At 44.1% G+C, this 14,862-nt stretch overlaps 1 protein-coding gene across 1 annotated transcript in view; it reads right to left on the bottom strand.

Annotated features, from left to right (window-relative positions):
- The window catches only part of cdc25b (cell division cycle 25B), a 51,916-nt gene that overhangs the window by 31,766 nt on the left and 5,288 nt on the right, over positions 1 to 14,862 (bottom strand). Inside the window, exons 3-5 of the mRNA XM_072497663.1 lie at positions 11,498 to 11,549; positions 4,641 to 4,682; positions 34 to 67 (exon numbers count right to left, since the gene is read on the bottom strand). Of these exons, the coding sequence (XP_072353764.1) occupies positions 34 to 67; positions 4,641 to 4,682; positions 11,498 to 11,549 (128 nt within the window). The remainder of the gene's footprint in view (positions 1 to 33; positions 68 to 4,640; positions 4,683 to 11,497; positions 11,550 to 14,862) is intronic.

The following is a 14,862-nucleotide window of genomic DNA, read 5'->3' as shown; positions in this document are numbered from 1 at the left end:
GTATAAAAACCAGTGTCAGCTAAATTGACTCACCGGAAGGGAGTTTATTCTTCTGATGGGGAACTTCCTGAAAAACAAGATCAACCCATTAACACAAAACAGCTCTGTGGCAATTGACCAACTTGTTAATTCTCTCAATTCACTTCCTCACCCCATGATAAACATTTCCGTATCACAGAATCACAAATCGTTACAGCACAGGTGGCCGTTGGTGCCTGCACCGACTCGCCAATAATCAAAGTGCCATTCCCCCATACATTTGTCGAATGCCCTCTCGAAAGACCCGATTGAACCTGCCTCCACAATTCCAGGCAGTGCATTCCAGACCTGAAACACTCGAGAAATCTATTCCCCTCACTTCACATTTGCTTCTTTTGCAAATCCCTTTAAATCAGTAACCCCTCATTCGATCTTTTTACAAGTAGTAACAGTTTCTCCCCCCCCCCCCCCCCCCCATTTACTCTGTCAAGCCCCCTCATAATTTTGAACATTTCTTTATCAAATCTCCTCTTGGCCTTCTCTCCAAGGAGAAATGTCCCGTATGTTTTTCCATCCCTGGAACCATTCTTGTAAAACTCTTCTGCACGCTCTCCAATGCATTCACATCCTTCCTAGTGTGGCATCCAGAACTGCAAACAGTATTTCAGCTTATGACTACATGTTCAGCATAGCCTACTTACTCTTGTACTCTATGCTCCTATTAATAAAGCCCAGAATACTATATGCTGTATTAAAAATATAGAAAAATACAGCACAGAACAGGCCCTTCAGGCCACGATGTTGTGCCGAACTGTTGTCCTAGATTAAGAACAAATTAATCGACACCCCATCATTCTACTGTAATCCATGTACCTATCCAATAGCCGTTTGAAGGTCCCTAATGTTTCCGACTCAACTACTGCCACAGGCAGTGCATTCCATGCCCCCACTACTCTCTGGGTAAAGAACCTACCTCGGACATCCCCCCCTATATCTTCCACCATGCACCTTAAATTTATGTCCCCTTGTAATGGTTTGTTCCACCAGGGAAAATGTCTGACTGTCAACTCTTATCTATTCCCCTGATCATCTTTTAAACCTCTATCAAGTCGCCCCTCATCCTTCTCCGTTCTAATGTGAAAAGGCCGAGCACCCTCAACCTATCCTCGTAAAGAATTAACTAAGCTCTCCACCTGCCCTGCCACCTTTAATGACTTATGCATATTATACACCCAGGTCCTTTCATTCCTGCATCCCAACGTTACACATTCCTCTCCTAGATTTGAAATTATATCACCATTATCACTAGGTAAAAACCCTGGTATACTTGCCTTTAGTAGCCGAGGCATAGATTACAAGAGCAAGGTTATGCTGGAACTGTTAGTTAGGCCACAGCTGGAGCATAGTGTGCAGTTCTGGAATCCACATTATAGGTGGGATGTGATAGCATCCAGGATGTTGCCCGAGCTGAGTTTTAGTTATGATGAGATTGGATAGACTGGGGTTTTTTCCCTGGAGCAGAGGATGATGAAGGGGGACATGGTTGAGGTGTCTAAAATTATGAAGGCTAGAGTAGACAGGAAGAAACATTTCCCCCTGGTGGAGTGGTCAATGACCAGGGGGCATAGATCGGAGGTATGGGGCAGGAGGTTTATAGGGAACGGGAGGAAAGACTTTTTCAACCAGAAGGTGGTGAGAGTTTGGAATTTGCTGCCTGAAAGGGTGGTGGAGGTAGAGATCCTCATAACATTTAAGAAGTATTTAAATGTACACTTGTGATCAAGGCATACAAAGATTAGCCCAAGTACTGGCAAATGGGGTTAGAATGGTTAGGTGGTTATGTTTGATCGGCGCAGAAGTGATGGCCCAAAGGGCCTCTTCTGTCCTCTATACCTTTACCTCCCTCCACACAGCACTGTGGGTGTTCCTACACCATATGGGCTGCAGTGGTTCAAGGCAACAGCTCACCACCACCTTCGCAAGGGCATTTAGGAATGTGCAAGCAACACATTCCATGGAATACTAAAAAATGCCAGTGAACAAGTATAAAGTAGGCCTAAAAAGGGTTATGCTCAATTACGCTTCTGGATACTGCTACTGAACACATCAGTACGAATGTGAATAAATTAATCAGATCCTAGCCTTGACAGGGTAATGCTAGTCTGAAGAGGGATGAGAGTGCCGAAGAACAAAGTTAGAGATAAATAACCAAACTAATTTCCCTGTCCTTTAATGTCAACGCTCATTATAGAGCTACTCAGTCAGTCAAGGTCACAACAAATATGAAACGAGGCAAATTTGCAAAAACCGAGGATTGATCCTCAATGATGACTAGTTTTCCGTCAGTTGCTTTCACCACATGTGGTTGAGAACTTGCCCTCATTAGTCAACAACGTCAATGGAATATGATGGCACAAGGATATAATGAACCTGCCGGTTACCCGGTTTACCACCTGAAAAAAAAATCTGCTGAAAACAATATCAAACTCAGCACTTAGATGAAGCCCAGCAGCCAGTGAAACTGGGACTGGATGGGGACAAGGAGGAAACACACACTGCAAAAGCCAGAATGTATGATACCACACCTATCAGTTTGTGACCAAAATAACATTTGACCCAATTCTACAAACAACCCAGTCAATAAACCCAGAGTGTGACACTAATCCAGAACAGCAATAACTGCAAACATGCTAATGTGTACACCAGGCTGCTTAAATATGAAAAATATGGTCATGTCACGAGACAATTTCTCCCATTTGAGCATGTTAAATAAAAGCAAAATACTGTGCATACCGAAAATTTGAAATAAAACAGAAATAAAAAGATAATGCTTTAAAAGAGATAAAAAAATAAAAATAAAAACTTGGGATTCAAAACATTAACTCAGTTCCTCGCTTCACAGATGCCAGACCTAGTTTTCCCAGTTTTTAGCTACATTTGTTAGTTACACCTCCACACAAGTAAAACACAATTTCCCTTTCATAAAACCAAGTCAACTCTGACTTATGTTGCGGTCCAAGTGTCCTGTTATGTCTTTAATAGACTCTAGCACTGTCCTTATTACAGTGTCAGGTTAAATGACTGTTCCAGTAGGGTTCCATTTTTCAACTTCCAATCTGGAGACCTTTCTAGAAGTTAGTGAATGCCAGATGATCAAGATCAGTTCACCCACAAAGTAACTCGGCAACCAGCTCCAAAATGCTGAATTATTAATTCCATTAGACACTTGGTTTCCCTACAGCCTCCACTATGGCTATGTACTCTACGAAGACAGATATTTTTGTATTTCTTCCCCAATTAATTTCCCTGCCAGCCCAAAAGAACCATGTTTACTTTCACTATTTTTGTTTTACACACTTGTAATTATTCATAAAATCATAAATCTTAAGGTTTATGGACAGGTTCGAGGCAATGGGTGGCATCATGGGGCAGACAAGAAAATATATTTGCCAGGGCGGAAGAATAGATCATAGAATTTTCAGTGCAGAAGGAGGCCTTTCGGCCCATCAGGTTTGCACCAGCTCTTGGAAAGAGCACCCCACTTAAGCCCACACCACCCTATCCCCGTAACCCAATAACCAGACCCAACCTTTTGGACACGGGGCAATTTAGCATGACCAATCCACCTAACCTGCACATCTTTGGACTGTGGGAGGAAACCGGAGCACCCGGAGAAAACTCAGACACGGGGAGAACGTGCAAACTCCACAGACAGTCACCAGAGGCCAGAATTGAACCCAGGACTCTGGAGCTGTGAGGCAGCAGTGCTAACCACTGTGCCACTAGGTAATGGCTACAGGCCACAGAGCAGCAAGGACAAATTTAGTGTAGTGCGTTTTCACAAGCTGTAGCGGAGAACAGCACAAATGCTGGAGTTCAGACAAGAGCATCTACAAGTTCGTGTGACAGTTAGGAAACAGGAGCAAAAGATGGGCAGTGTTGAAGGTGAAAGAAAACATTGTGACAGATTGAATGTGGAAGAGAAAGCAGAGCCTAGTGTCAAATAACTAGGAGGATGAAATACTTTAAGCTTGGCGTTGCATGGGGTAGCGGTGAGAGATGAGAGATGCGCTTGGAGCCAAAAACATTGGCTTGGATTTTGCCAATATTAAGCTGCAACAAACAGGTGACTTATCCAGGTCTTGGTATCGGGATAGGATATACAGTACAATCCAGTTCATCGGCAGTAACTCTAATACTCAGATTGGCAGGTTGAGGAAAAATAGTAGAGTGGAACTAAAAGCTGATGGACAACTTTGCACGTGTTGGCATGGGAGGAGAAACAATTGGAGGCAATACAACAGAGCAGCTGCTATCAATGGAGAAGAGAGGTTTATAAAAGATCTCAGTTTAACTTGGGGGTGATGAGCAAGCGGATGCAAGAATGGCCATGTCAGAAAAAGATCCAACAAAATCAAATATGATTGAAATATGATCAAATATGATTGAAAACGCATGTCTGGCTGTCAATTAACAGCTACACCGCCTAAAACAGCCTCTGACTATTTCAAAACTGCAGTCTTAAATTCAGTCAGCTGACTCCAGCAAACTGAGGAAGCACTTCCTCACTGAAGGAATGGACCCAACTTCAATTTGCAAAGCATTAACTGCCCTACGATGTGTAAGCAGAACCCATTACCCCAGGACAGGGGATTACTTACTTGGTAATCACTTTTCCAGATTCTAATGTTGCTTTTTCAAACCTGTGTAAAAAAAAATGTTCAGTTCCTGCTGCTACATTAACATAGACAACAACCAGGTAAACATCAAACCAAAGCATCTGCTAAAAGTAGAGATAAAGGCACATGGCAATAGAAGAGCAAAATACGATTAGCTGACAGGGAGGCAGGGGTTTCAGAATAAATTAGTTTTTCCAACTAGGATGTGCGATATTTTGCTAACGTTGCGTTTGAGGGGCACAGTGGCATTTAAAAGCTGAGGAGCAAATTCACTATTTCAAAAACCCATTTTAATATTAGGAGACATTACCATATTTACTGGTGGTTAAACTCAGGATATACCTTTAACACTTTAGATAATTGGTGGTTTTACATCTGCCCGTGGACAGCATGTGAAACTGCGATTAATGTAAGCATTCCATAAAGTAGTTTTGAGTGTAAAAATTTGCACCCTCAGCTGAAGCTGGAGGGGTCAAAATTGCCATTACCATCCCCACAGAATGGTCTTTTAGACTCACTGCTCACCACCTGTATGCAAATGATCCCTTTGTGTGGGACCGAGATTAGTCCTCAAGTCGCATATGTCATCGGTGGGGGGGGGGGGGGGGGAGGAGGAAAGAGTCCTATAGGGCTGACCCTACAGCGGGCAGCATTTAATCAGTGCCACAGTGAGGAAGACACAAGCATGGCCTAACAAAGAGACAGCACAACAGAACTGGTCAAGCAGAAGAGACATACTTTGTCCTTTCAGCACGTGCTGCTTACGCAAACCCAGTGGTCTAAGTCAGTGAGATAGCAACAGATGGGATTATGCACTCGCCCCAATTACATGGAGGTCTCTTAGGAAGATTTATTCCATTAGCATGCAAATAACAGTCCCAGAGAATTCTTTTGCTTTATTGGAAAGAAAGTTAATGGATATCTCATTAAATGGAATTCTAAAGCTACATGAGTTACCTTTACTTGAAAACCAGGAGCTGAATGTTAAAATCCCCATTTATAGCAATTTAGAGACTAGATTGTTATAACCCATAGCCACTGAACTGCAAAGCTGCAAACATCAGCTTTATAAAATGGTGCTGCTGCAACACAACACTTTGCCAACGTGCACGAAAAAGTATTAATTCTTGGAAATAGGTCTTGGTAAAATACCAACAAAGTGGGCTTAAATAAAAACAGATTATGATCAGCATATATAAAGTAACATCCCCATAGTCCCAGATGACCACGGGCTGCTTTCTCTCGAGGGGGAGAGCTGACTGGTGGAGATTTAACCTGAGGATCGCCACACCTCGGGCAAGGTTGAGAAGGCAAGGCCTTAAATGAATAATGGAACACCAAACTGAGTCTAATAAGCCTGCAGCCTCGGCGTGTTCTTCAGTGCCAAGACCTGGTCAACATAATCCAGCCAGGAAAACATCTCTTGGGAGGACAAGGTCACCAATAGGGTCCTGGACCTCTATCATAAAATACTCAATTCGCTAAGGCAACAACATCTGCAATGGCTCAGCCACATTCACCAGACAGGTGACTGCTGTATACCCAATGACCTTCTGTTTGGTGAACTGGCCACTGGGCCAGGTGTACTTGGTATCCATATCTACACAAGGACATCTTTTTCAGAAGAATCTTTTTTTTTTTTTTAAATCATAGAACTTACAGTGCAGAAGGAGGAAGAGAAACATGAAGTGGCAGACATTGACAACAGGGAGACAGCTACCAAGGGCTGTGACCTCTGGAGGCTGTTTAAAGGAGCATTAGAAGCAAGCAGAAACAAAGTTCAGCTGGCCAGGGTGAGACAAACACCTCTCAGCCCAGTCTCCTTCTGTGACAAATACTGCAACGGTTGCCAGGCCATAGTGGAGTGCCTGGAATACACCAGGGGATGCTAACAGTTGGCTTCCACCATCATCTCAAGATGGGAAGGCTGCCACCACCCAGGACTAAATCCAATTTCTAGGTTTGAATCATAAACCAGAATATAGTTCCGGAGTATTGTTCAGTATCCTAAATGTGGATTATCTAGAATATTCCTGGTATGAGGAAATCCAAAGGCAGGATCAAAATGCTTAAAATTAAGTACAAAACGGGAGAGGTAGAAAGCAGACAGTTTCTCGGTGAGGAACCAAACAAAGGGGTTGTAGATGAAATAAGATTTAGAACAGCAAGCAAGGTAAGAGGTAAGGCAGCAACCACAACATTCAAGATCCAATTGCACAGTAGATAAAACAGAAATGGGCAAATATCACATACTTGCATCAAATGGCCTGCTATTACAGCTTCTCAACATAGCAGAGCTACTGCAACTGTTTAATCAAAGTTAGACCACGCGACGTAGGAGCAGAAGTAGGCCACTTGGCCCATCTAGCCCAGGCCTAGTTTTGGACCATGTAATCAAGGGAGGATGTGCTGGCCCTGGAGAGGATCCAGAGGTTCACAAGAATGATCCTGGAAATGAAAGGCTCGTCATATGAGGAGCGGGCGAGGACTCCGTCTGTACTCAATGGAGTTTAGAAAGATGAAGGGGATCTTCTAGTATTTTACAGGATACTGAGACACCTAGATTGGGAGCGTGGCGAGGTTGCCACTAGTAGGAGAAATTGGAACCAGAGGGCACAGTCTCAGGCTGAAGGGACGATACTTTAACACAGATGAGGAGGAATTTCTTCAGCCAGAGGGTTGTGAATCTGTGGAACTCATTACCACAGAAGTCTGTGGAGGCTAAATCACTGATTGTCTTTAAGACACAGAGATAGATAGGTTCTTGAGTAATAGGGGATATGGGGTAATGGGAAGATGGCAGGAGAATGGGGATCGGAAACATCAGCCATGATCGAATGGCAAAGCTGACTTGATGGGACAAATGGCCTAATTCTGCACCTAAATCGAATTGTGTTATGGAGTCTGCTCTGCTATTCAATGAAATTATGACTGATCTGATGATAATCCTCATCTCCACTTTCCCACCATATCCCCATAAGGCTAGATTCCCTTACTGATTCAAAATCTGTCTATCTCAGTCTTGAACATACCTCACAACCCAGCCTCTGCAGAAGAGAATTCCACAGATTCACTACCCTCAGAAAAAATTCCTCCTCATCTATCTGAAATTATGCGCTCTGGTCCTAGACTCTCCCACAATGGAAAACACCCTCTCAGCAACTACCCTGTCAATCCCCTTGAGAATCTTATGTCTCCATAATGTCACCTCTTATTCTTCTAAACTCTCCCAACCTACTCAGCCTCTCCTCATAAGAAAATCCCTCCATACCCAGGATCAACCGAGTGAACCTTCTCTGGACTGCCTCCAATGCCAATAGATTTTCCTGAAATAAGGGGGCCAAAACTTCACGGTATTCCATGAGTAACCCAACTAGTGTCTTGTATAGTTTTAGCAAGACTTGCCTATTTTTATATTCCATTCCCTTTGAAATAAAAGGCCAACATTCCATTTGCCTTCTCAAATACCTGAACTTGCATACTAGCTTTTGGTGATTTATGCACAAGGACCCCCAAATCCATCTGAGCTGTAGCTTCCTGCAGTCTTTGAATATTTAACTAACCCAAACTGCATGGAACAACGGCTACCAATATTCACTAGCTTCTTTCCATTGTGTTTGATCTGATAAAATACAAGCAAAGGTATCTAGTTACTAAGGGAACTAACATCTGCTACCATTTGCTGATGGGCTTGAAATAAAAACACTTACACAGAAACCACAGACAGTAAAGAAATAAGGGCACTGTTGTTAAATAGTGACATATGTACAAAACCCCTAGGCTACTTTCAGTAAAGACTGGAATGGAATGCCATCCCAGTCCTAATCAATTCATCCAAACAAACTCTTCAAACTTTACGCAGGGAAATGTTGTTCTTTATGAACAGACTCCTAATGGTCACTTGCCTCAGCAAAAAAAAAAAAAAGTCAGCTACCCAAGTGCCTTTCAGTGTACAAACCCATTGCATGGGTAAGATGAGCAGATACATAATGTTAACCACATACAGAACGTTAACCACATACATTTCAGGCCCTAGGCAGACAGCAACTTGGTAACCTTTACAAACCCTTGGGATCACTTAGACTTCCTGTTTTAGAAATCATGTTTGCACTTGAGCAACAAGGGTACAAAGGTGTTAAACCTAGAGCACAGACAAACTCAGATTAAAAACAGTAACTCTGCAGCACATTTCAAATGTGCAGACCAGTTTGGGAGCCGCCGAGCTCAGTGTAGCAGAGGTGTTAACAGGAAAGGGGAAGGTTACTTCAGCTCCATCCAGCAATTTCTGGGCATCAGGCAAGAAGACAGGGCCCTAGCTGGACGAATGGCAGTAGACTACTCCCCATCTGTTAATCTATTCAAAATCTGACCACATTCAGCAGCAAGGTATCTCATGACAGCTGGAGCATGACTGGCACTGAGTGAAACAACTAGCTACCATTTTGACATAGCATTTTGAATGTGAGAAACGTGTAGTCAGGATGAGGGGGGCTGCCGGCCTTCTCATCATAAAGGCAGCAGCATTCGAGTTTTTTTCCCCCCCAAAAGAATGAAAGAGCAAATGCATAATGCACCCAGAGCAATACTTGCACCATAGTGAATTATGTGCAGTTTCATAGAAGCCCTATAGCACAGGACACTACCGTTTGGCCCAGTCTGCACCAACTCTCCAAAAAAGCACTCCACTCCAACACCCTATCCCAGTGACCCCACACATTGATCATGGCCAATCCACCTAACCTTCAGACTGTGGAAGGAAACCAGAGCACCCGGAGGAAACCCGGAGACATGGGGAGAACATGCGAACTCCACACAGACAGCCATCCAAGGTCAGAAGTGAACGCAGGTCTTTGTCGCTGTGAGGCAGCAGCACTAACTACTGTGTCACCCGTTATAATATCTCATTAAGTTTGTTATGGGCAAACAAGTCGACAAGTTGCAAAAAAATAAATAATTTTTGGATGGGGTGGGGAAAAGAGCGCATTTTGGTAAAATAAGGCAGATCTGGCCAAGGTAGACTAAGAACAGCTACTTGTGGGATCGACAGAAGAGCAGTGTGAGGCATTCAAAAAGAAAACGGGGAGGGTATAGGTCCAACATGTTACCTCTAGAGCAATGGGAAGGAGTAACAAGACCAGAGAACCATGGATGACCAGAGAACTTCAGGATATAGTCAGAAGGAAAAGACAAGCTTTTAGCAAGTACAAGGGGAGCATATCAGCAGAGGCATTAATGGAGTACGGAAAGTGCAGGGTGGACCTTAAGAAATCAATTCGGAGACCAGAGGGGATATGAGAAAACTCTGGCTGGTAAAAGTAGGGGAAAATATATCAAGAAGAGAAGAGAATAACCAGGAAAAGAGTAAGGCTCATTAGGGAGGTCGGATCAGTAAGTTTTGGGTGACACCAAGATTGGCCAGGTGGTTAACAGGGAGGTTGACTGTCTTGGGCTACAGGAAGATACAGATGGAATGGTCAAATGGGCAGATAAGTGTTAGGTGGAATTTAACCCTGAAAAGTGAGGGGTGATACACTTTTGGAAGGAGTAATCGGACAAGGAAATACTCAATGAATGGCATGGCACAGGAAGTTCAGAGGAACAAAGAGAACTTAGTGTGTTTGTCCATAAATCTCTGAAGTCAAGAGGACAGGTTAATAGGGTGGTGAAAAAGACAAAACGAAAATGGTAAAGAGGCATACGGTTCACTTGCCTATCAATCAGGGCATAAATTACAAAAGAAGGCAGGTCATGTTGCAGTTGTATTGAACTTTACTGAGGCCACAGCTGGTATACTGGGTGCAATTCACATTGCCACATTATAGGAAGGATGTGATTGCACTGCAGGGGATGTAGAGGAGATTCACCAGGATGTGGCCTGGGATGGAACATTTAAGTTGGGGGTTGGATAGGGGTTGAGGAAGAGGGGAAAAACTTTTTTACCCAGACAGTGGTGACAGCCTGGAATGCACTGCCTGTGAGAGTGATAGAGGCAGGTTGCCTCACATCCTTAAAAAGAACCTTGATGAGCACTTGGCACATCCTAACAGTCAAAGCCAAGTGCTGGCAAATGGGACTAGGTAGGTACGGTGTTTTTCCACATGTTGGAACGAAGGGCCAATTCTGTGAAAGCATTGGGTGGAATAGGCTGTGAGAGTGTTAAGAGATTTTAGAGTGGGAGTACGGTCAATGGAGCAATTGGGGCGGGGGAAGATTTGCCGAAGGATTTTCAAAATCTTCAAGTTCTGATCGGAAATTTTTTTTTGCTTTGCAGGTTGAGGAGGAAAGGCTCAGGTAACAAAGCTTTCATGGTATGGGACACTGAAGCACGTAGGCAAAGAATCCTTTATACAAAGGCAGCAGAGGAATATGGGGAGAGTCTGGTACAGGAGAATAGGGTAGTGGATTGAGATTTACATGGCTCCATAGGACAAGCACAGAAACAAATGTCATATGTCACAGTATCCTTCTAAACAGCAAGGCTGTTATACAAGAAACATGTTTCTATTGGGAGAGGAATAAAACGGAGGTCATTTGTATTAACAAGTCCAGAAATTTTGTGGTAGGTAATGACGGAGTGATTGGGAACCATATAATTTGCTGCAGAGTACATGCAAGAGGCTGCAAAGACTCAGTATTGAGTGGATGTAACGCACTGCGCCAGGGAGAGCAGCAACATATTCTGGCCACCTCAGTTTCTGCAAACTCAAGACCATGGCATACATATGATACTAATGAATACCTACATCAAGTTAAATGCAAGAGCAGCTTTATCAGCAGCTGCTGGTTATAACATTTACAATTAGTACCAAAAGATGAGCACAAGGAGAGTAGAAACTTACGTTTCATCGATTGCTTTTTCATCTATTGGACTTGGAGAATCCATACAAAGCCCTGGGTGAGACACAAGCATTAAGACAATTTGAATATCAGAACTTACCTGCCTTAGTAAGACCATAAATAGGAACAGGCTATATGGTCCCTCAAGCTAACTCTGCCATTCTATGAAAAAGAATATGGACCCATTCTATACAATCTCTCCTCAGGAGATCTCATGCTCCAGAAATCATTGAACACTTTTTGCACTTCCTTAAGAGAATACCTCTGATTAATAAAGCTAAAGATTGTTACTGTACAGTAATTGCAGCTAGTCATTTCTCATCGGAACAAGAATAATTAACAGATGACCAACTCATAAGTTCCCTGCACATTCACCTGTGGCAACAGCTGCTGACTCCCAGCAGGAGAAAAATGCTGGACACTTGACATCAAACAGGTGCCTCCAGCTATGGTGGCAAACTGGAACAGCTCAGCAGAAGAACAGTGCCAGTAGAGAACCCAGCTGTTCAACAGGAGGATGACGACCCAACAGTCTGTCTATTCAAGACGCTTAATCCAAAAGCGTCAACTGCATCACAGAATTGACAGCACAAACAGCCCATTCGACCCAACTGCTCAATGCTGACATAATAATCTTTATTGTTACAAGTAAGCTTACATTAACACTGCAATGAAGTTACTGTGAAAAGTCCCTAGTCGTTACACTCCGGCACCTGTTCGGGTACGCTGAGCGATAATTCAGAATGTCCAATTCACCTAACAAGCACGTCTTTTGTGAGGAAACCAGACCACCTGGAGGAAACCCACACAGACACGGGGAGAGCATACAGACTCCGCAGATAGTGACCCAAGCTGGGAATCGAACCGGAGTCCCTGGGGCTGTGAAGCAACAATGCTAACCACTGTGCTACCATGACTGCTTTTCAAGGACATCCAGGTTTATTTAACAAGATCGGGAGTTGGAAGTGGACCCATTAAACAATGGGTGACACCTCGAGTTTCTTGGTAGAGATGAGAGAGTAGGGGGGGGTCAGCCATTTCTTTGGACCATTTCAAAGTGCTTTCTGTTAGTTTCACTGCTGACTTCAAGGGAGATGAATAGGTCAATCACAGTCTAGATTGACCTAGTCAAAATAAAAGCAAAATGAATGAAAGACAAGATCTGAGGAGGTTTAAACACGGCTGACTGGTTTTCTTTTTCCAGGAATTGACAGGTGCTGCTTCTTCTGCCTGAGCCAGCTGGTATATTGTCCAAGTGAGTTTTAAAGCAGTAATTTTTAAATAATAATTAGAATAATCTTTATTAGTGTCACAAGTAGGCTTACATTAACACTAATGAAGTTACTGTGAAAAGCCCCTGATTGCCACATTCCGGCACCTGTTCGGTACACAGAGGGAGAAGCCAAGTTACCTAACAGGCACATCTTTCGGGACTTGTGGGAGGAAACCAGAGCACCCGGAGGAAACCCATGTAGACACGAGGAGAACGTTCAGACTCCGCACAGACAGTGATCCAGGTCCCTGGCGCTGTGAAGCAACAGTGCTAGCTACTGTGCTACCGATGAACTTAAGAGCTTGGATTCGTACTTGGAACTATGATGTTGTTGCCACCAGACAGACTTGGTTAAGAGAAGGACAGGATTGGCAGCTTAACGGTTCAGGCAGGATAGAGGGGGATGTAAAAGGGTGGGGGAGTTGGACTACTGGTTAAGGAGAATATCACAGCTATACTGCGGGAGCACACATCGGAGGACTCATACAATGAGGCAATATGGCTAGAGCTCAGGAATAGGAGGTGTAGTCACAATGTTGGGGGTTTACTATAGGCCTCCCAACAGCCAGCAGTAGATGGAGGAATAGATACGTAGGCAGATTTTGGCATGGTGTACAAGTAACAGGCTTGTTGTGGTGGGCGATTTTAACTTCCCTCATTAACTGGGACTCACTTAGTGCTGGGTATGTGGATGGGGCAGAGTTTATAAGGAGCATGCAGGAGGGCTTCTTGAAACAGTATGCAGATAGTTCAACTAGAGAAGGGGCCGTACTGGACTGGTATTAGGGAATGAGGCTGGCCACGTGGGCAATGTTTCCATAGGGGGACAGTGCCCACAATTTAGTAAGCTTTAAGATACTGATGGATAAAGAGAAGTGGAATCCTCAGGTATAGGTGCTAAATTGGGGGAAGGCATCAATATTATGTAGGAACTGAAGAATGTAGATTGGGGCAGGTGTTTGAGGGCAAATCAACATCTGGCATGTGGGAAGCTTTCAAGTGGAAGTTGATAGGAATTCAGGACTGGCACATTCCAGTAAGGATGAAAGAGAAGTATGTCAAGTTTCGGGAATCTTGGATAACGAGATACTGTGAGCCGAGACAAAAAGAAAAAGGAAGCATTTCATAGATCATAGAATTTACAGTGCAGGAGGCCATTCGGCCCATCAAGTCTGCACCAGTCTTGGAAACAGCATCCTACTTAAATCCACACCTCCACTCTATCCCCGTAACCCAATCTAAGCTTTTGGACACTAAGGGGCAATTTAGCATGATCAATCACCCTAACCCACTGTTTTTCAAACTTTTTTCCCCAGGGACCCATTTTTACCAACCAGCCAACCTTCGTGACCCACGCTGGCTGACCTGCGCGACCCACCATTTTCTCTTACCTTGTCTGTTGCGGATAAAAATGGAGGAAACGGTTTTGGGTCCCTTTGGCCCCCCCCGAACTTGTACAAAAAGAGGCTGCAACCGTATTTTTTATTTTTTTTTAATGCGGCCGCACTGTGCATGCGTGCCCGATCATCAGTGCGCATAGTTTTCGTGGCCATTTTGAAGGCCGCTTGCAGCCGGCATAGTTAAATGCCGGCTGTTGTGCGCAGATTTACGCGATCGGGAGCGCCGCAAACCTCCTGACACCCACCCGCAATGCACTAGTGGGCCGCGCCCCCGATTTTGACAATGCTTGCTCTAACCTGCACATCTTTGGACTGTGGGAGGAAACCGCAGCACCCGGAGGAAACCGACGCAGACACGGGGATAACGTGCAGACAGCGACCCAAGCCGGGAATCGAACCTGGGACCCTGCTAGTGCTAACTGCTGTGCTACCATCTGTCAAGGCTAGGAGGCTGGGAACACACGAAGCAAGTGTGGAATACAAGGAAAGTAGAAAGAAACTTAAGCAAGGAGTCAGGAAGACTAAAAGGGGTCACGAAACGTCACTGGCCACCAGGATTAAGGAAAATCCCAAGTTTTTTTATATGTATACAAAGAGCAAGAGGGCAGCCAGGGAGAGGGTTGGCCCACTTAAGTACAGGGGAGGGAATCTATGCCTGGAGCCAGAGGAAATGGGCAAGGTATTAAATGAGTAC

This window comes from Scyliorhinus torazame, chromosome 3, assembly GCF_047496885.1.
Source record: "Scyliorhinus torazame isolate Kashiwa2021f chromosome 3, sScyTor2.1, whole genome shotgun sequence".
In the NCBI taxonomy this organism is placed as follows: Eukaryota; Metazoa; Chordata; class Chondrichthyes; order Carcharhiniformes; family Scyliorhinidae; genus Scyliorhinus; species Scyliorhinus torazame.
Note: the sequence above shows the minus strand (reverse complement) of the source record. Positions and strands in the feature narration are given on the sequence as shown.